The sequence below is a fragment of the Cardiocondyla obscurior genome, linkage group LG11 (genome assembly GCF_019399895.1).
Source record: "Cardiocondyla obscurior isolate alpha-2009 linkage group LG11, Cobs3.1, whole genome shotgun sequence".
Taxonomy (NCBI): Eukaryota; Metazoa; Arthropoda; class Insecta; order Hymenoptera; family Formicidae; genus Cardiocondyla; species Cardiocondyla obscurior.
This window is the reverse complement of record NC_091874.1, coordinates 2,149,657-2,171,387: the sequence shown is the minus strand read 5'-3', so window position 1 is coordinate 2,171,387 and position 21,731 is coordinate 2,149,657. Positions and strand designations below refer to the sequence as shown.

Here is a 21,731-nt window from a genome sequence, read left to right as displayed (position 1 = left end):
AGCCTAAAGGTTTGTGATTCAGTGTGTAAAAAAAAAATTATTGATGACAGATTCGACAGCTTTTGTTTCGCTTTTGTGAAATAATCTTATCCCTGAAGTTGGTAGAAATGCGGAAACTGTGCAGGTTTTTTAATTATTATATACAAATAAATTTTTGTATGTGCATATTTACAATAAATATAACGTTTTTAAAATACGTTAATTAATAATCGGCAGCATTGCTGGCCAAATAATCACGACGCCCAATATTGGACGCTTGTTTATTCTGCACAGCCTCCAACTTTGGACACTCTGTAATCCTGTGTCCGAGTCCACCACAGTAACTACAGCCGCGTTCATCTATAATAAAATAAGAAAAATATTAACAAAATTTCTTTATAAGTAACGGAGACTATAGAAGTATAAATTATTTCTCTTACCTCCCAGATTAAGATATTTTTCATTCTCCGAGCAAAGTTCCAGCAAGAACGGTGGCACTTTTTGTTTCGCTTCCATTAGTAAATGTTTAAGATCAAGCAGTACTGATTCGTCGTTTGCCTTATTAATAAAAGTCGTCGCTATACCGGTACGTCCGGAACGGCCAGTACGTCCTATCCTGTGCACTAAAAATTAAAAACATAAATTAAACAATTTATTTCAAAATTACCATTTTGCACTTAATATATTATATCTATATGTTACCATAATTTTCTACATCATCCGGCATGTCATAATTAATAACATGTTGTACGTCGGCAAAATCAAGACCTTTCGATGCAACATCTGTTGCAACGAGAACATCTTTTCGACCTCCGCGAAACGCTTCTACCGAACGTGATCTTTCCTCCTGATCTGAAAGTGTATAACGAAGTGTATCAATATATTTAATTTATTTTAATCATATTTTAATTTTAAAAAATTAATATAATTTGTTTAAAATGCATACCTATTCCTCCATGTATCGCAACAGCTTCTACACCCTTTATGAGTAGATACTCGTGGATGGCGTCCACGTCACGCTTTTTCTCTGCAAATATTAAGACTGGCGGCGCAGTCTTTTGCAAACATTCCAAGAGATAAACAATCTTGGCTTCTTGTTTGACGTACTCCACTTCCTGTATTACATTCATCGATGCTGCACCAGCACGGCCAACGTTTATCGTCACGGGTTTTACCAGTGCTGAACGCGCAAAGTTTTGAATTCTCTTCGGCATAGTAGCAGAGAACAATAATGTTTGTCTCTGACCCTGTAACACACAACAGTTATGATTTCTAACCTTCTAATAAATGTTTAATTTTTATACATTATGCTAGACGCATGAAAAAAGGCAGAATAATAATTACCCTAAAAAATGAGAATATTGTTCTCACATCTTCCTCAAATCCCATGTCAATCATGCGATCTGCCTCGTCCATGCAAAGATAACGACACACACTCAAAGTTACCATTTTTTTATGTAACATATCCATCAATCGTCCCGGTGTCGCTACCATTATATGTACACCTCTAAAATAATGCATGAAATTAATTTAAATTAATATGTTAAATAAAAAAACATTAATAATATTAATAAAAATAAATACTAACTTGTTAATTACAGCTAATGATTCTGAAACCGGCACACCGCCAATCGCCAAACAGCAACGTATTTCTGGACAGTCCACTTGCCTCAAGCTGTTGGTGTAATGTCTGATTATGTCATAAGTTTGCTTAGCCAATTCCCTTGAAGGACATATTATTAAACCTACAAATTAAAAATAATTAATATAAACGTACGTATTTATTAATTAAATATTAATCATTATTGTAAATGTATTTACCATAAGGACCCTCTTTTTTAATGAATGGCATACCCATTTCTTGTTCCAAACAGAATTGAATGATAGGTAAAACGAACACTAACGTTTTACCACTGCCTGTGGAAGCTATACCGATCATATCACGACCAGACAATCTGAAAATATAAAAAATTTGTAATATTTTACAATGTAGTCATTAATTGACATAATGCCAATATCTCTGTAATTGACAACTCACACGGTAGGTATTCCTTGAACTTGAATTGGAGTTGGCTTGATAATACCCTTTTGTTCCAATCCATACAAAATTCCTTTATGAAATTTCATTTCATTGAACCTTTTTAAAGGTGGTGGTACCTTGTCACCTTCCACAAGAATTCTCAGCTTTCTACGCACTTTTTCATGACGTATTTCGCCCAAATTGAGTATTACCCTTGGTGGTTGCCAGCTGGTCTTAATAGGATCCTTGTATTGAATACCCTTGGCTAATTCAGCTACACCCATCAAAGCTTTATTCTCAGCTACACTTTCTAGAATTTTTTCTTCCTCCTTCAATTGTTTCTCCATAGCACTCTCCTTCTTAGCTGTTGCAAGAAAAGTTTTATGAATTTATCTATAATATTTTATTATTAATTCTCAATAAATCTCTATCCTCAAAGTATTCTATACCTTCAGCTAATTTCTTCAACTCTGTATGTTGATCAAGGAGAGAAATATTAGATTTTCTTCCCCAGACTTGACCGTCATCGTTATCGGCATCATCTTTCTCATTCTCACTGCTGCTTCTCCCAACACCACCGCTGGCTTCTTCCTTCAACTGTCCAAGTTTACCCAGTTTTGTAAGCAGCTGCTTTTTACGGTACTTGACAGACGTATATGGCTCATAACCATCGTCTGTATCCAGAGAGCTGTTCTCCTCTTCCTCTTCATCCTTTCTATATCTCTGTAATAAAAATAATTTAATGCATTTGATATAAAAAATGTACGGAAATAAATTTTCAACTAACCTTTCTCGGTAATTCGTTGTCCTGATTGTTTTGATTCATTGTAAAAATGTATAATAATTATTATATCTATAATGATCCAGATGAGGCAAGAAATTATTTTGCAAATTTACACAGCAAAAACTGAGCCAAAGTAATAATTAACACTGATCAACATACGCACACGAAATAAAATGCCATGTCCGTGTGCGTTCGTTAGCCTCGGCCAGCGTCGGTTTATTTTCTATAGCTGAACTACCTGCACTAATTTAGAGTATGGGTCTGTTCTCAAAGAAACAGTAGCGTTACTTGCGGGAAAATAAAGTACTGTATCGTCTGTGTGTGGTGTCAGTATTGTTATATGCCACATAACTGCTGATTATTGCAATTTCTGCACCCAAAACTGGAATATTTGCGAGGTTACGTTCAAATTTGTTCTCCGTAATTGAACTTTTTAACTTCACAACTCCTCTCTTTTTTTTCTTTTCGACATCCACTTGTATAATTGTCTATTATTTTTAGAATATGATAATGCAACACAGAGGACAAAAGCAATGTGGAACGAGTAATTCTAGAAAGTTTACAAAACTCAAGTGACGAGACTTGGCAGCTAAAGTCATGCGTGTTAATTATTACTTTGGCTCAGTTTTTCTTGTGTAAGCTCGTAAAATAATTTCTTACCGCATTTGGATTATTATGAGCTGACAGAGAAAATCGAAATGTCTTCTGGTGCGGAACGTCCGGCCTCGATGCCCTTTCAGGACAGCCAGTACAATTGGACGGACGACCTGCCAGTTTGCAAACAATCCGGTTCGTTTAACTTTAACTTTAATTGAATATTTAATGTTAACTTTTATATTTTCTGCAGGAAATTACGAGAAAACATTTTTATCTTTCAGTTTAATAAATTATAATTTCTTAACAAGTAGTTTTAACATATAAAGAATTGCTGAATAATAATGATGATTCAATTATGCTACTAATCATCAACAAAATGAGTCTCGATATTTTTGTTTTTTTTTATTATGATTTATATTTTGATATCTTATATTAAAAGTTATTTAATTAAGAAGTAATATATTATTTGATAAATATTTTAACAGGATTATTAACATGTAAAGAGAAATATTATACAATATTCCATAGGAGTGGGGTTTTCTACTAATCAAATTTATCGGGAAGATGGATATAGACAAGAGGAGCATCCATTTGAGGATCGCAGCTTTCACTGTAGATATGATGACTCTACATTTCTGTATGCTGTATTTGATGGTCATGAGGGTACCAAAGCAGCCAACTTTGCTATGCAAAGGATGGCTGCAGAAATCTTACTTGGTCAATTAAATGGCAAGTCAACTGATGAAGAAGTGAAAGAAGTTCTCAGGTAAGAATTTCATAGATATGTTTAATTTACATTTAAATAACAAAATTTGCATATAATTTTAACATATTGATGAACAAACTTGTATATTATAGTTACAAGCAAAAATTATATTTATATTTGCTTTCTAGGCAAGCATTTATAGCAGTTGAAAAAGGATATTTGGAATCAATTGGTGATTTATTAGCAGAACGTGCTAGTCTGCAGTTTGACATACCTGATGGACTGACCTCTTATGAGACCTACCAAAAGTTTCCAGACTTGGTAGGTTACATATTAAAACAATTCTGTAGTTACTTCTTTAAATGCATTATTGCAATTTATTTTTTTTTTTTTTTACAGGTTGACAAGTTAAATGCACTAAATTGTGAGTTGTCAGCTGGGACTAGTGCTGTAGTGGCCTTGGTCTACAGAGGGAGGCTGTACGTTGCGAATGTCGGAGATAGCAGAGCATTACTATGCAAAACCGATAGTAATCAAGTTTTACGAGTTGTACAATTAAGTGTAGATCATGATTTACGAAACGAGGATGAGCTCTTGCGATTATCTCAATTGGGCTTGGAAGTTGAATCCATCAGACAAGGTAAGTTTGATAAATTTTATTTACATCATTATTATTTTGATAAATAACAATTTTAACTAATTAAAATACACGTTACAGGATCTCATCTTGGAAATCAGGAAAACACACGTTGCCTTGGTAATTACCTCGTTAAAGGCGGATATAGAGAGTTCGAGGAGCTAACAGCTTCCTTGGCAGAGCCGATTATCGCCGAACCCGAAATCCATGGAAGTATAGAGCTGGATGAATCGTGTAGATTTCTACTACTTATGTCTCGCGGTCTCTATAAATCGTTAGAGGAAGCAACCGGCACTGATCAAGTCAATAAAGAGCTGGCTTTGATAGCAGTCGAACAGGTAATTGATTTTAATAGATTTTGATCAAACTTTTATTTAACGATTTCTGTAAATTTATTTTTAAATGTCTGTGGCAGTTTCGTGTACAATCGACTTTAACTGGAGTCGCCCAAGCGGTGGTCGATAAGATCGTGCGAATTCATCATGACGTGAATATGAGCAACACACAAAACACTGTGATTACCGGTAAACGTGACGACATAACTCTCCTGGTACGAAACTTTAATTTCCCGCTGCCGCATGCATTAAAGAGCCCGACGAGCCAGTCGGTTAGATTCAATCCCGTGGTACAAACTGCGCCGATCAGTATACCGGACGACGACGATCTGTCGAGCATTAACACAGGCGTCACAGATGACAACGTCGATACGTCGACGACCGAGACATCAACGACATCGGACTTGTATCCGCCCGGCGCTAGAATGGCGGAGCGAAATGCTCGAATCAAGCCTTACGTAGATTTTTCGGAGTATTACGAAAATGTGGAAAAGAGAAGAAATGAAGGAACTTTACCTGAAGGAATAGACTTCTAACACTCTGTTATTATTTTATGTGTAAACTATTTTTCATTTACAAGTGATATGCGGAGATCAGTATGTGGCGGCTTAACAAGTGTGAACGTTCCTACTACTGCAGCACATATATTTTAGACCTTGAGATTGTATTTTATCAATTTATAACGCATACGGCAAGAATGTAGCAATATATATATATTTATATATTATACGTATTGCTATATTCTTGTTATTAAAATTTATTTGCATGGGACTATCTCACAATTTGTACATATAAATATATTAAATATTATAAGTATTTCGTCGGGTTAGACTTCAAACGTTCGAATGCGGCCTTTTCGAGGCATTCTCTGTGATCGGGGTGTGCGATTTGTATCAGTGCATTCGCTCTTTGTCGTAAAGTTTTACCGAAAAGATCCGCTACTCCATGTTCTGTGACTATATAATGTGCGTGAGCTTTTGTTGCGACCACTCCGGCTCCTGCGGAAAACACATCACAGCTATAGACTTATTAAATAATTAAATGACAAGAATTAATAAAAAGATTTGCTTTTCGCGGCATTCGATCGTCGAATTTAATTTTTACTTCATACCGAGTTTCAGCACCGGCTGTATTTTACTCTCTCCTTGACTGGTGACTGAGGGGAACGCAATGATGGCCTTTCCAAAACCATCCTGACTAATCGCTGCGCCTCGAAGGAAATCTAGTTGACCGCCGAAACCGGAATATATTTTACAGCCTAAGCTGTCGGAGCACACTTGGCCAGTGAGGTCCATCTCGATGCAAGAATTAATGGAAGTCATCTTCGGTTGCATCGAAATTATTCGAGGATCGTTTACATAATTAACCGCCAACATCTCTGCCACGATAATTATGATTTTAAGATAAGGCAAGAGCTGCTTTCTCTAAACCGCTCAACATAGGTAAATTAATAATTACCAACGACCGGATTATTATGCAAGAAGTCATATAATTTTTTCGTGCCGATGGCGAAAGAGCCCACTAAGCGACCTCTGTGCCTCGTCTTGCATTTATTTGTAATATTGCCATTCTGAACTAAATCCACCATTACATCGGAAATGATTTCAGAATGTACACCCAGGTTTTTATGATTGATTAAGGCGCAGAGCACCGCATTGGGGATGCAACCGATGCCGAGCTGCAATGTTGCTCCGTCTGCGACCAGCCGCTGCGCGATGATCTTGCCGATCTCTTGCTCAACGTCGTTGGATGGCGGACAAGAGATACAGGGCAACGGGCAGTCGTACCTCACGGCCCAATCGAAATGACTCGAATGGATTAACGTATCGCCGAATGATCTCGGCATGTGCTCATTTACTTGCGCTAAAAAGATCTTTTTAATAGTACTTTTTAAAAGTATCATACAGTTAATATATAAATCTAAATTCTAAATAGATTTATAGTTACATATGTAGTTCTGTCTTGTTGTAACTATTGCGATTATTTTAATTAATGTTATTAATTTTACACGAACCAATAAGGACTTTGGCAGTACAAATTACGGCTCTGGTGCAATCCGCGTTTACGCCGAGCGAGCAGAATCCACGTGCGTCTGGCATGCTTACATGAATCAACGCAATGTCCGGCATAATCTTTTTTTGAAAAAATAATTTCGGCGTTTCATGCAAGAACACCGGAATGTAATCCGCCCGTCCTTCGTTCACTGCCTCTCTGAGATTGGCACCCACATATAGACTGATGGATCTGAAGTGCTCTTAAACATTGTTGCAAATATTATTTATTTTCTAATTATCAAAACACTACACGAATCAATAATCGCAAATACCGTACTTTCATACTCCGGATTGCTAAACGGAGTGTCTCCTTCGAGATTCATGTGCACTAATCTGACTCCACGTAAATTATTGCATACTCCGTGTTCAGTCATTGCACGTACTAATTCCATTGGCGTCCCGGCTCCACCTTGTATATAAACTAAATGCTCTAAAAAATATAATAATTTTATTTTTATCTATATTAACAATTATAATGTACGTAATTCAAAATAAGTATTAGATAACTCTTGAAATTGTTATTAATTTTACTCTATTAACAAATATTTTTGGGAAAGAACAATTATTTTCGCAAAAAATATAATCTAATTAATTATAACGTAATTAAATACCTGAATTTATGAGCTTTACAGCATCTTCCACGCAAACCCATTTTGGACACCGTTTTAAAGGTTGAAAGGGTTCTCTTAACTTTTGCAAATATCGTCGGTCACATAATTGAAACGATTTTACGTGTCTAATTTTTTCGAATGCCAGTTTCAAGTTTCGAAACATTTTTTTTATTACTTTAAAACCGATGAAACCAAATTCACAAGCAACTGTCGTTGATAACGCGGCAATACAACGTTCATATGAGAATTTACACAATACATAATCCTAAAAGATTTCGTTGGCCATAACAGTCTAGCAAAGCAAATTTGTCATCTCTATAAATTGCTATTTAAACATCTGACTTGACAACAATCGATTTTTCAACAGCGACAATTTTCAAATTATTAGTGTGAATTTCGTGCATTTTAATTACGCTTATGTTCTTTGCGTATAATTTTTTTAACTTTAACAAAATTTACTTTACCTTCAAATTATAGACATAATGGTACAAATCGACGATAGATTGAATTGTCGGAGTCATAAATTATACCTCTACGTAGTTTAAGATATATAAATCCGTAGTTTGATGCCAAAAATTATTAATTGTAAAACAATTTTCTTTATGAAAGGACACGTGCGAATCACGCGATTTATAATTTCTAGTGCAATAAAATTTCAGCGTTCTCAACTAATATATTTCTTCTTTACAGTACTATTTTAACGTTGTTATTACAATGGTAACACGATGAATTATATAAAGGAACGTTGACAGATTTAATATAAAAAATGTTTACATCTAAAAATCGACAAAGATTTATGTCATTTAATCATATTCTAAGGCGTCAATACGATTTCTCCTTGCGATATAAAATACATGTGACTTAAATTAATATTTATGTATTGGAAACGAGTGCAATTTCACATTACAGATTCTTACATACATAATGATATAATTTAACGCATTAAATTTTTAGTTTAGTGCATGGTTCTTCTTTTTTTGCACTTTTATTCTCACACGTACACATACACATTCTTTCTATCTCTCTCTCTCTTTGTCTCTCTTTTTCTCATTTTTATTTTTCGAGGTTAACGAAGTATCTTCCAATAAGAGAGCGTGTACAATGTCGTACAGAAAGGAGACACTTCGCAACACGTTGATGACTGATCATTGTGCGTGGCTAAAACACAAGGATGACCGGTTGTAAAATGCTGTTGAATGTGGTTTCGGTTTACGGGGCAGGCATCATTTTTAGGCGTTCAAACGCTGATTTCTCGAGCGCTTCTCGATGATCAGGATGAGCCACTTGGATTAACGCGTACGCACGTTGCTGAAGACTTTTGCCAAATAAACTGGCAATTCCCTGTTCCGTCACGACGTATCGCACCACCGCTCTATTGGTAACCACTCCGGCACCTATTAGCACAACGAAAATGTGATGAAATATATTAAAATCAATATGGTATAATTTTTTAAGTAAAAATAAAAAAATTCTCCCTCTCTAATATTTTCTAGGATTTTAAATTTAAAAGCCTAAATAGTATTTTATTTAAAAAATTTTAAAATATACAATTTTATTTTATTTTTTTTTTTTTTTGTAAATTTGTCTTGTAAAAAAATAAAGATTATTTAAGTAATTTGCTTATTTACCCGATGTTAAAACCGGCTGTATTTTGCTTTGACCCTTAGCGGTGACTGATTGAAGTGCTATGATCGGCTTTCCTTGCAGATCCTCGCTCATTGCAGCGCCCGTAATAAAATCTAGTTGTCCACCGAAGCCAGAATACATTCTTGTGCCAATACTATCCGAACAGATCTGACCAGTGATGTCCACCTCGATACATGAATTAATGGCAGTCATCTTCGGCTGTTTAGCAACTATTCTAGGATCATTGACGTAATCCACTACCAGCATTTCTGCACGAGATAAAAAAATTGTTAAATAAGAATCGAGCCTTGTCTAATTAATAAAAAGTCTCAAATGAAAGACGCGCTTACCTATAAAGGGATTGTTATCCATAAAATCGTAGAGCTTTTCCGATCCCACGCAAAACGAACCGACGATTCGGCCCCGGTGCATCGTTTTCTGATTATTCGTAATGCAGCCCTTATTTACTAGATCCACCACACCGTCACTGAACATCTCACTGTGGATTCCCAGATCCTTGTGATTAACTAGCTGTGACAGCACAGCGTCGGGTATACTGCCGATGCCCAGCTGCAACGTAGCGCCATCCACCACGAGATTTTCGGCAATATGCTTGCCGATCTGTTGCTCAGCCTTGGAGGGTGCCTTCACCGGATGAACTGGAAGAGGTTTATGATGTTCCACGGCGAAATCTAAATGGCTTTCGTGAATGAGAGCGTCACCGAAGGTTCTAGGCATGTGTTTATTGACTAAGGCTGCAAACATAAATTTCTTTTATAATTTTATTCATTAATAAAAAGAGATAAAGTGCGAGATTTTCGAGATTTACCTACGACACGTTTGGAATGACTAACGGCAGAACGGGCGCAATCCACGCTGGTACCAAAGGAACAGTAACCCTTATCGTCCGGTGGGGAAACGTGAACGAGCGCGATATCAGGCTTCAGATAACCTTCCTTGAAGAGACGCGGGATTTCGTGCAGGAAAATGGGAATGCAGTCAGCGGTGCCCGCGTTCACCGCGGGTCGCACGTTGCCACCAATGAACAAGCTGACAGATCTAAAGTGCTCTAAAAAAATATAACAATTATTTAAAAGAATAAGAAAAGTATTTGTCTCCAATTTTCAAAAGCAATTTTTAAACAAGTAAGCTTTAGGCGCTTTAAGCTCTTCTGAGTGGAAAATGATGTAAAACGCAGTTAAAGTAGACAAAAGCTGAATGTGTGAAACCAGATGTGCAGTATAAAGAAGTAGGAAGAACAAAACAATGCGCTAAGTATGTTACAAAGTATGTAAAGTAAGAACAAAATAATACGCCGCGTTGTTATATAGATACTTATTTAAAAAAAAGCAAGAAGTTACATACTTGCGTTCTCTGGTTTAGCGAACGGTGCTGATCCCTCGAGATGCATGTGATACAAACGGACGTTTCTCACATCACAGCGAACTCCGTAATCAGTCATCGCTCTTAATAATTCGACGGGTGTTGCGGCCGCACCTTGAACGTACACCAATTGATCTGCAAATAAAAAAAAAAAAAAAAATTAAAGGCACATCCATTAATAAAAATCTCTAAACTCCATAAAAAAAAAGAAGAAAAAATATGCTCATGATTTAAATCGCTATTAAATTCAAACAGCGAGATTTTCCAATTTATCTCCGCGCCAAAAGATTTACACCTTTTTCCGTCTTAAAATAAATATTACATTACCGTGACGACGGTCTCTCGACATTTTTCTTATACTTTAACGTTATCTGAGACGCCGATAAAAATAAAATATTTACAGACAGATAACGGGTTGCATCTACGCAGCTAATTTTTTCTTGTACGTGGTTTTGATCGTAATTTGTAGAGTTTATCGGTGAGATTTTTTGTGAATCAAATAATAAACGAGAGTCTTCCTCAGCGTTATTATCATATATATGTATATTATGTACCGAATGTTATTGCTATGTGTAATCGCATTCAATTACAAAGATTAATGCAGAGATGATTTCACACTGCGCTGATAGAATGCTAGCGTTCGAGGACTTTTGTACTTTGGAATCTCACGTCCAAGCGCCGCAGATTGTATCACAAATGTGGCCTAATGTTTATATGATTATAGTGCGAGTATCACATCTATTAATACCACAAACACCGTCAATGGAGTTTTAAGTAATAAACTGTATTTTGTTCTCTTGTGTAACTGTCATATCAAAGTACAATCTGTGAAATACATTAGCAGCGATTTTTGTAATTGTTTGTCCAACGAAAACAACTGACAATTCAATGCGTAATTCCTTTTTGCAAAATGTTATTATTTGCTTTTCATTTACACTCATGATAATTCCCACTTATGACGTCGTTCCGTCTTTGTTGTTTAATAAATGTTGGAGAGAGATAGAATGACGTCATAAATAAGACTTGTCTGAACTTTCATGTAAATAAAAAGCAGCTATTATCTGCAAGAAAATGATATTGATAACAGGCGAATATTTGTACTTATCGCATCGATCTTATCGGAATTTTAATTTATCATTAAGAGTAATTTAATTCCTGCATCATTTATGCATCAACATTTTATTTGACATATTTGGGAGTGTCAATTGACGTAAGGATTATTCCAGATGGACGTTTTTATATTTTTCTATAAATTGTACTTTTATCTTCGATCTTATCAAAAGAGATACACGCCAGCAATATGCTAGAGAATCAGAGATTTTATATATGTGCCATGGAGTGGTTCAATTACCGGAAAAAAAATTTTTTTTTTTATTAAAACCCACCGCTGATAATTTCAAAGATTTATAAAGTAGATTTAAGACTGTAAATAAGCGCAGTGTTGTAAAACGAGCGTTAGGAGAAAAGCGGGTTGAATATTTACACCGGGGTGCATCCACTTGAAATAACTTGATTTACAAAACGCTTGGTCAGCAAAACTTGGTTGGTGGTGGCTATATTTAAGCGAGAGTTAGACTTTGATATTCACTCACGTACATATATACGCACATCTGCATATGCGTGTCGAGGTCAATGTTAGCGATAGAGATCCAATCTCCTAGCCCTTTGCACTCCTAACGTCAATTGTACCCACACCACTAATACAGCTTACTACTTGGAGTGCAATAGACTAATAAAACTAATGTCATAGCACAGCTGTCGGTGAATTGAACTCTTTCCATTTAAAACTGACAAACGAGCAAAATCGATAAGAGCCAATTAAATCAACAATTAAAAAAAATATGATTTGATAAACATTATACCTTGAACAAGGATAAGTTAAACGGCACTGAGAATGCCAAGGACATCACTATAAAATGACATCACTTTAGTAATCGTGAATTACATTAAACAAAATTAGTATGCCGTAAATATACGTCTTAAAACACGGCGTGACTTATATTTACATTATTTGCGCAATATTTGCGTGAGTCTGTTTCACGTACATACGTTAGACGATATATAAATAATTTACGATTTATAAAAAAAAAAAAAAGGAAAAAAAAATTAAAGATTAATTTCGTAATATTGTACGCGAGTGTGTCCTGAACCGAATTGTGAGCAACGCTAATGTGGAATTTTTACAGCTGTGTAACTTCAAGTGGCCGTGAGTCTCCTTTATCAGCAGAATAATCGACAAACATAAATTACAGAAATGTCCGTTGATCATTTATCGAATCGATTTTATCGAACGCTTGCTTAAGTACTTTAAATTCTCTGCATAAATTTATTCATTTAAATTATCAATCTAAATCTATATCTTATCGTTCATCTAAACAAATATCTTCCAAAAAAATAAATAAATAACGTGATTCTGAAGTATTATCATTAACACAAGTGCTTAAAAAATAACCTTTTTTAACTGTTATCAAATGAGAATTTGCATACGAGATAAACATATTCATATTTTAAATATTAATCTTAATTTATGCAATGTACAAAATGAAAAAAATTAGAAAGCAGTACAAGCACGCGAATAAAAGTATATATTACGAATAAAAAAAGATGATAATAATAAAAAATAAGTAAATAATTTGATTGGCTAATTTTGAACGCTCGCGCTTGAGCTTGTTATCCACGAAATTACTGTCTAGGCGAAGGTCGTACCGAAAATAATGCCGTGAATCCAAGGCGACATACCGAGCATATATCTCGAGTCAGTACTGGCAATCGATTATCTCACAAGTAGGAACTTGACGCGGTGCAAAATTCGATCGAACGCAAATACGTATCGAGCGGCCAAGTTCTACAAGAAAATAACAAATGTACGTTCAACACACTCACGCAAATATTACGAAACAAAAGTCATTACTCATTCGCTTATCCATCCGTCGTATTTAAATACCTAGATGTACGGTTAAAAAAAAAAACGCGAAACAATTGAAAGTTTTAAAAATTCACGTAGATAATCTGTCCGTGTGTTTGCCTAAAAGTAGTTTTGCATATTCTAATGTTTGCTTGATGGATAAGTGAAGCACAAAGCAATGTTATCAGTCGATTTTCCGCCTATCTTGACGCATACGATCCCAGAGTTTAATCCAATCGCGCGGGAGGCTTGTTAGGAAGGAAGTCCAATATACGCAATAGGCCACTCTTGCAAATTGACAATCAACTGCGTATGCATTTCGATAGTCCTAGATCGTCTTGTCAACCTAGAAGTACGAAGCTGTATTTCGCTTGCGAATATTTGAGAAGATAATACGAGGCAGGCAACAAGAAATTTGACATTCTAGAAATAATTCTGTCAAAATGTAAAGGCAAAGTACTTTGTTACTTTGTTACTGTATTATGGTATAAATATTTAAATGTAAATATTTTACAGCAAAAGTCCTAAGGAACCAATCTGCGGATATAAGCTTCAGATCTAGGTATTTCTAAACCCTCTGCAAGCAGATGACTAATGCAAATCCATCAAGCTGTACGTCATCGACAGTCACATTTTTAATACCGAGCTGCGCCAGCATTTCATGCATAAAATTCAATCGTTGTCTCCTTTTCTACTAGTCTCGCCTATATAGATAACGTCAAAGAAAGTCAATATTAAGGAATCAGCTTAGGGCTGGTGGGGGGAATAACCCGGTGATGATACCCGATTGACCGAGCAGGAGGTCATTGCAACAGCGTGTTTTCCAGGGCGGAAAAGAGTAAAAAGTACCGTCGTCGGTTACCTGAATCAAGTTCGGCCTGTTCGATGGCCTCGTCGGCGGTCTTCACCCAGCAAGGCTGTTTGCCGGGAATCGGCATCGACGGCTCGTTCACATACGTAAAGAAGGTCTTCCGCTGGAGGCAGGCCCGCGATGCAGGTGTCGTCGTTGCGAGCGCCCGGGCCAAGTTGGTGATTCGCTTGAGAGCCGCCATCGCTCCGTTCGACCGTTTACAGCACACTGTACCCGCAGACGCACTGAACTCGACTGAATAACGACTCTGAGACCGAGTACTCCGACTCCTCCGAGCTGGCGAGAGAAGCCCCTTCTACCCGCACACGTCCGTGGGAAACGTGACGACCACTACTCCGCTACCACGCGCACCTTGGCGGCTCGGTGAAACATCCACGCCGGGGAAATGCGTGCATGTAGCGCCAAATCGTCGACGACGTGAACGCAGCGTCACGTGCGCTCACGCGACACTCTCGAGTGTGTTGCAGGCTGCAACTTGCAGCGATTGCGTCTCGCGAACCTTTTTGGGTCGACGCGACGACGATGGAATGGAGGAAAGAAAGGAAGCGCAACTGCAATCATAAATCTCTTATTTGTGCAATTATTGCAAGAATAATGCAAATAAATGTTAGAATATTAAATCGAGAATTACGTAATAGACCACGTATTTCTCGTAATAAACGATTGCGTCTCGAGAATTATTACGCAAATCTATCAAAATAATTCGTAAAAATACAAAATCGTCAAATTACAGATTTCTTTCAAAAAATGTTAAAGATAATTTGTTACTCGTGAGTTAAAAGAACCGCCATTTGTAGTCACGCGACGATACAAATCGTTCAAAAATTAAGCGCATCTCTTTTCGTCTTTAAATATCAGGAATAATATCGTCAATATTTTTCTTTATTTTACACGCATTATTCTCCAACAAACGCTGTTCTTTTTATTAAATTATCTTCAAAAGGACAGCGGAACGATTTACTTAGTCCCAGCCACGTGATTGCACGTGCCTGATCTTCCATCTTTTTTTTGTCCCCCGCAGCCCCGCTGCCACTATTCCTTCTCTCTCAAAACGCACGTTCTCGGTGTCTCTCTTTTTTCTTTTTAATTTTATTTTGAAGAACGCGATTAATTTCGAGACCCAAGGAGGTCGCTTCCAAGTCCTCCTCTCGTCATCATCATATCTTTCAGCCTTTCTCCCCCTCTCTTTCGTCGATTCTTGTTCTCTCTTTCTCTCTCCCTCTCTCGCCCCGTCAACGCCACGGTATAGTATCTTCTGCTGTTTGTCGAGTGCGGGTAGTGACGGATAACGCGCGAACCTAGACGTGTCTCTGGTGAACGTAATCTCACGGCGCCTCTCCGAGATGTATTCGAAGACGATCGGCAACCACCAGGCGAACAAGGAGCACGTGCTCGCCGTCTCCCGAGACTTCATCGCGCAGCCCCGTCTCAGTAAGTTTACCCGGAGACGACGCTCCGTTTGGGCGTAACGCGTCTGATCGATCCCCTCGGCGGGTCAGCTGATCCCGCAGAGCATCCCGTATTTAGTATTCCCCGCCGTCGATTTTCTAAAATTCGGCGGTTCCGATGAACAAGAGCCACTTCCTGGGTGCTACAAATCTGCCCGGGGAAACGCGGAGATAATCGTGCTGTCTCGCGGCTCACGCGAGCTGCCCAACGTCATGTGACTGCAGCTGGCAACTCGCGTGGCCTTCGTGGCCGCGCCGCCGCCGCCTTCTGTCCGGTCCTTTCCGGATTTCTGTGAAATCTGGAAGCGGCCCTTTTCGATCGTGGACACCTGCGAGGATACTCCTTCGAAATATCGCCCTCCTTAGTCCACGAACGTTGTACCCCGAGATATTATCTTTGCCTCTGGGCGTAACCCACATTGTATTCAGAAAATTGTGATATAATACAACAAAGGAATGTAAGCGTTTAACAAATGCCAAATTAATATTACGTAATATTAATTTTCGAAGTTATGATTGATAATGAAACTTTTAATATGAAAATTGTTTTTAAAGCATACTAGGTTTTAATTTGACATACTGAAAGTGATTGATATATTCAGATGTTTTTCCCCCCCCCTCCCTTTTTAGATTGTTCCTATGAATTGTATACGATCTAATTTTTTAATATTTTTTTTATTTTTAATTGTAAATTTTATATTTTGTTTTAATGAGCAATAAAGAGAAATAATTAAGTTTAGGTAATAATGTGCTGTTGTATTTTTCCAGCTTATAAGACGGTATCAGGAGTGAACGGTCCATTGGTAATATTGGATGAAGTGAAATTTCCGAAGTATGCCGAAATTGTACAGCTGAAACTCGCCGATGGTTCCCTGCGCTCTGGCCAGGTTCTGGAGGTTTCTGGCTCTAAGGCGGTGGTCCAGGTTTTCGAAGGCACATCTGGCATTGATGCAAAGAACACTCATTGCGAGTTCACCGGCGACATTCTGCGGACCCCGGTGTCTGAGGATATGTTGGGCCGTGTCTTCAACGGCTCGGGAAAACCGATTGATAAGGGACCTCCGATTCTCGCTGAGGATTATCTAGACATTCAGGGACAACCTATCAATCCCTGGTCTCGTATCTATCCAGAAGAAATGATCCAAACTGGAATATCAGCTATCGACGTTATGAACTCTATTGCTCGTGGTCAAAAAATTCCCATTTTCTCTGCTGCTGGTTTGCCGCATAATGAGGTAAACTTTTTTTTATCGCCGCTAAATAGTACACGGAATGTATACATTTTTTAAAATTAAATTTAGTCTGCCGGCATTTTTATATCTTTGATATTTTTTAAATCAAGATTCTAATTTTTTATTCTTTTTCTATAGATTGCCGCGCAGATCTGTCGTCAAGCTGGTCTCGTTAAAGTGCCTGGCAAGTCGGTTCTCGACTCTCACGAAGACAACTTTGCCATCGTGTTCGCGGCTATGGGTGTTAACATGGAGACAGCGCGTTTCTTCAAACAGGACTTTGAGGAGAACGGCTCCATGGAAAATGTGTGCCTGTTTCTGAATCTGGCCAATGATCCGACGATTGAGAGAATCATCACGCCTCGTCTTGCTCTAACGGCGGCTGAGTTCCTGGCATATCAATGCGAGAAACACGTGCTGGTTATTCTTACGGACATGTCCTCGTATGCCGAGGCGTTGCGTGAGGTGTCAGCCGCTCGTGAAGAAGTACCGGGTAGACGTGGTTTCCCCGGTTACATGTACACCGATCTCGCCACGATTTACGAACGCGCCGGCCGTGTAGAAGGACGCAACGGCTCTATCACGCAGATCCCAATTCTCACTATGCCAAACGATGACATTACTCATCCGATTCCAGATCTTACCGGATATATCACCGAGGGTCAGATTTACGTCGACCGTCAGCTGCATAACAGGCAGATTTACCCACCTGTAAATGTATTGCCATCTTTGTCGCGTCTTATGAAGTCCGCCATCGGCGAAGGTATGACGCGAAAGGATCACTCCGACGTGTCTAATCAGTTGGTAAGTTTTTGTGAACTACAATTAGAACGTTTCGTTGCACAGTTCTTTTTTTTTTTAGTTATTTAAAATATATATTAGTCTATTTATGCTTTACAATATTTATTTAATCTTTTAGTATGCGTGTTACGCCATTGGAAAAGACGTCCAGGCGATGAAGGCCGTCGTAGGAGAAGAGGCGTTGACGCCGGACGATTTGCTGTATTTGGAATTTTTGTCGAAGTTTGAGAAGAACTTTATCTCACAAGGCAGCTACGAAAACCGCACCGTCTTTGAATCACTGGATATCGGCTGGCAGCTTCTGCGAATCTTTCCCAAAGAGATGCTTAAGCGAATCCCAGCCAGCACCCTTGCGGAATTCTATCCGAGAGATTCTCGTCATTAATCCCTCTTTTATTTCTCATCTCATGCGTAAGTTTATTTCAATGAAATTGCGCGCATATGTTCGCGCGATTTACTTTCCCTTTGGCATTAATTGAAATAAAACACGCCGGTTTTTGCATACTTGCAAGAAAGATCGATGTAACGTGACGAGAAAACAATTAAAGAGAATAATTAAACGGTATATACACTTGCGAATAATAAGAAAAAATAGAAAGACGAAGGAATTACGCGTTTTTGTTGCAAGCTATTGAAAAATGTTAACGTTAAGCTTACAAAATCATATATCGTTTCTTGATGTTGTGCAATGAAAGTGTAAAATGGGTAACAACGATATTGATATGTAAAGCAAACTGAAAAATCAGAAACATTTTATTCCGAGAAATTTTACGAAGGGTGCAAGCTGCAACCCCTATTCTATATGTTATCTCTATCATGGAAAATAATAAATGCTAAATATATATACATATATATATACATATATATATATACATATTGTTTCAATATTTGAAACATGTGTCTTTCGTGCTTTGGAGCGACAGCGCTCACACACGCCAAGCAATCATTGTAAAGTGTAATATATCATTCAGTATTAACGTAGATGAAAAGCATAGAAGAATCCACAACCATTGTATTTCTGCATTCCCGACATTCCACTGCGAAATTCACATATATAAGATTCTTTATGCGTTTGAGCCAATTTGAGAACGAACCGTTTGAATACGATATGTACAGTTACCTCTAGAGAATGTTCCGAGCAAAACATCATCGTATATCGTCTTGTGAAAGACAAATTGTATATGTTAGAAATAGAGAATTAAAAGAGAATTGTTGTCTTTGAAGCGCTTCGTTTCATTAACTGATGCTGCTTGGTCCATTTATCCTGGAATATTATTAATTTATTTTATATTATTATTAAACTCACATTTTTACGACCAATGAAATATCTATTTAGATTATTTCTTTATATATATATATATATATTTTTTTTTTTCTTTACAAATTTTATAGTTCTATTCTAATTAAACAAAACTATCCGAATTAATTAACAGCTACGCACAGTATTATATGTATAAGTTTACTTCGTAATAGAATGAAAGTGATAAGGCTGCTATTCATAGTCAGTTTTTATTTCGAAGTCATTTTAAGCAATGTTTCAAAACGATAATAAGGCTCTGTGATTGGTTCAAAATTAAATAAGACTAACTATGAATACCAGTGTAAGAAGGTTTGTAAACAAGCTGAAGATTTTTTTTTTATTTCTCTCGTACATCAGCTCACTCGCTAAGTGAACGCCGAATCTGACGGAACGCAATAGTTCAATTCGGTGTCGAAGTTATTGCTAAAAATTAAATACTTTATTAATTACGTCCACTCAATGATTATATCTAATTTAAAATGAAGAGAACGAACACTTATAAAAATGTTAAGAAATCACGTATTTTATCAAGCACGCCAAATAAATCTAAATATCATGAATTTAGTTTATTGATGTCCGATATTACTTCAGAATCGTCTGGGAACCGAAGTAACAAAGGTAAAGAATTTATTATATATTTAATAGCAACTTCTCTTAATTTAAATTGTAAAAAATATATGTATATTTTATTAATTTATAACTCGTTTTAAATTTACCAATAGAGTACAAAAAGAAAACTACGCAAGAAAAGAAGACGAAAGATAAAGACCCAAAAAGAAGCACTAATGATTCGAAAAGTGAAGAGAATGCTAAACTAAAACATGTGGATGATAATTTAAGCAGTTTGTAACATTAAAAAATGTTTAATAATTAAGAAAGTATATGATCTTTTATATTTGTACTTTTAAATTTTCAAATATTAAAGTATCATATACTAAAGAGGATATAAAGCACAGAATTAATACTGTTTATGTTACAGAAAAACGAAAGTATCAATTTCAAGAGGAATATGCAGCTAAAAAAAAGAAGGCGTCACCTAATCAGAATATCGACAACTCTTGGAGTACTGAATTTGAGGAGTTAATAAGAGCAAGCTGTCTGCCAACATCTGTTTCTTACAACGATAATCAGATGATATTGTTTGAATCACCAGTTCCAGGTACATCACACCAGGTACATTTACAATCACCAGAAATATCTAGAGACATACCGAGCGTCAGATCTCCACTTTATGGAATTGTATCACCGATTCATACCAGCTATAAAAGAAACAAATTTGACTTGAAATTGCAAAGAGAAGTGCCAAGTGTAAAGACAGCTGAAAATGCTATAGTTCTTGGTAAGTATTTTACTTAAAATAAAATTTTTACTAGTAATTTAATTTTTCATTACTTGTTTCAGACACCTTGGAAGAAAAAAATTCACAACAAAACTTGGACATTTCTGTAGAGTCTCCAAAATTGCTTCATGTTCGTCAGGAGCACCATCCAAATGAATATTACAAGAAAAACCCTTGCGATTCGTTGAAACACTTAAAAAGTGTTAAAGAATTTTACAAGACTCTTCCCCAAATTCCTAAAAAGATCTTTGAAATTCCTCCGGGGATGTCAATGATCTTCGGAACACTAAACTTTAAAGATCCATCAAAAAATAAATTGTATGCAGTAGAGGGTCCTCCGGAGGAATTTGAAGGTAATAAAAGTCGAAAAAAGAATAAGAAAAATGATACGAAGAAATGCACACGGAAACAGAATTACGAACAGTTTAAAACTGGTGTTAAGGGAGCTGAACATATGACTTATAATGAATTTTTGTTAAGACAAAAAACGGATGAAAAATTTGCCAAATTAATAGAATAACATTCATTTTGAAATTGTTGGGATATTTACAAAATATATCTTGTTTGTACAAGATATATAATTTTTTTTTTCTTTATATATATTTTGCAAGTATACTGCAACGTTAGATTTTCCGAAGTATTTATTTATTAATTGGCAATCTCTTTATTATTGAAAATGTTGTTGAATTGATATGAAACGTTATTTATACTAGAAATTATTTTCTGTTGATTCTATGCAATATTTTTTGTTAATTTTGATAAATATATATGTTGATTTAAAGCATTTGTATATTTCACATTTTCAAGTGTTTCCTATTTCGAATTTTAATTCTTGTAATTATTATTTTACGCAGTAAAGCATCGCATTTTAAAATTATTAATAATCTTATAGTTGAGAAAATATAAATATGCCTAATTGAATTGTTATAATAGAATACTCGGGTTAAAACAAAGAAAGAAAAAGGAAACGTTATCTCGACAGAGAAAAAAGAAAGTAAAACTCAAACGCATTTGTATATTTTATTTTTCTCATTTATTTTATTTTCTTTTACGCTGTTTTTAATAATTTTTAAACATTTAAAAATTACATTTGTACGATGGTG

General features: G+C 36.4%; 6 protein-coding genes across 7 annotated transcripts; 3 read left to right on the top strand and 3 right to left on the bottom strand.

The window, feature by feature from the left end:
• Positions 1-114: 114 nt before the first annotated feature.
• On the bottom strand, positions 115-3,087 carry Abs (ATP-dependent RNA helicase abstrakt). Its single transcript, XM_070663658.1, has 10 exons — positions 2,787-3,087; positions 2,449-2,722; positions 2,018-2,363; positions 1,801-1,934; positions 1,568-1,724; positions 1,324-1,486; positions 926-1,226; positions 682-831; positions 420-602; positions 115-339 (listed from the first exon to the last, which is right to left on the bottom strand). Exons 1-10 carry the CDS (start codon positions 2,823-2,825, stop codon positions 203-205), a joined length of 1,884 nt encoding a protein of 627 aa, XP_070519759.1. The 5' UTR covers positions 2,826-3,087; the 3' UTR covers positions 115-202.
• LOC139106721 (TGF-beta-activated kinase 1 and MAP3K7-binding protein 1) lies at positions 1,941-6,137 on the top strand. Of its 2 annotated transcripts, none has more exons than XM_070663660.1 (7): positions 1,941-2,020; positions 3,285-3,572; positions 3,909-4,146; positions 4,275-4,407; positions 4,486-4,726; positions 4,805-5,061; positions 5,139-6,137. In XM_070663660.1, the coding sequence occupies exons 2-7, from the start codon at positions 3,482-3,484 to the stop codon at positions 5,592-5,594; spliced, it is 1,416 nt and encodes a 471-aa protein (XP_070519761.1). In that variant the 5' UTR covers positions 1,941-2,020; positions 3,285-3,481; the 3' UTR covers positions 5,595-6,137. The 2 variants fall into 2 exon arrangements, with proteins under 2 accessions (XP_070519761.1, XP_070519762.1); XM_070663661.1 differs by lacking the exon at positions 1,941-2,020 and adding an exon at positions 3,166-3,181.
• On the bottom strand, positions 5,597-8,235 carry LOC139106727 (succinyl-CoA:acetate/propanoyl-CoA:succinate CoA transferase). Its single transcript, XM_070663668.1, has 6 exons — positions 7,724-8,235; positions 7,390-7,542; positions 7,073-7,312; positions 6,517-6,921; positions 6,170-6,436; positions 5,597-6,056 (listed from the first exon to the last, which is right to left on the bottom strand). Exons 1-6 carry the CDS (start codon positions 7,884-7,886, stop codon positions 5,866-5,868), a joined length of 1,419 nt encoding a protein of 472 aa, XP_070519769.1. The 5' UTR covers positions 7,887-8,235; the 3' UTR covers positions 5,597-5,865.
• Positions 8,236-8,376: 141 nt separating this feature from the next.
• Positions 8,377-14,843, bottom strand: LOC139106720 (succinyl-CoA:acetate/propanoyl-CoA:succinate CoA transferase). The gene is made up of 6 exons (XM_070663659.1): positions 14,500-14,843; positions 10,715-10,867; positions 10,179-10,418; positions 9,700-10,104; positions 9,352-9,618; positions 8,377-9,117 (listed from the first exon to the last, which is right to left on the bottom strand). The coding sequence occupies exons 1-6, from the start codon at positions 14,687-14,689 to the stop codon at positions 8,933-8,935; spliced, it is 1,440 nt and encodes a 479-aa protein (XP_070519760.1). The 5' UTR covers positions 14,690-14,843; the 3' UTR covers positions 8,377-8,932.
• A 770-nt stretch (positions 14,844-15,613) lies between these two features.
• On the top strand, positions 15,614-19,212 carry Vha55 (V-type proton ATPase subunit Vha55). The gene is made up of 4 exons (XM_070663710.1): positions 15,614-15,939; positions 16,725-17,191; positions 17,327-17,992; positions 18,108-19,212. Exons 1-4 carry the CDS (start codon positions 15,852-15,854, stop codon positions 18,372-18,374), a joined length of 1,488 nt encoding a protein of 495 aa, XP_070519811.1. The 5' UTR covers positions 15,614-15,851; the 3' UTR covers positions 18,375-19,212.
• A 144-nt stretch (positions 19,213-19,356) lies between these two features.
• Positions 19,357-21,684, top strand: LOC139106755 (uncharacterized). Its single transcript, XM_070663711.1, has 4 exons — positions 19,357-19,907; positions 20,012-20,131; positions 20,269-20,628; positions 20,691-21,684. The coding sequence occupies exons 1-4, from the start codon at positions 19,769-19,771 to the stop codon at positions 21,146-21,148; spliced, it is 1,077 nt and encodes a 358-aa protein (XP_070519812.1). The 5' UTR covers positions 19,357-19,768; the 3' UTR covers positions 21,149-21,684.
• Positions 21,685-21,731: the final 47 nt, after the last annotated feature.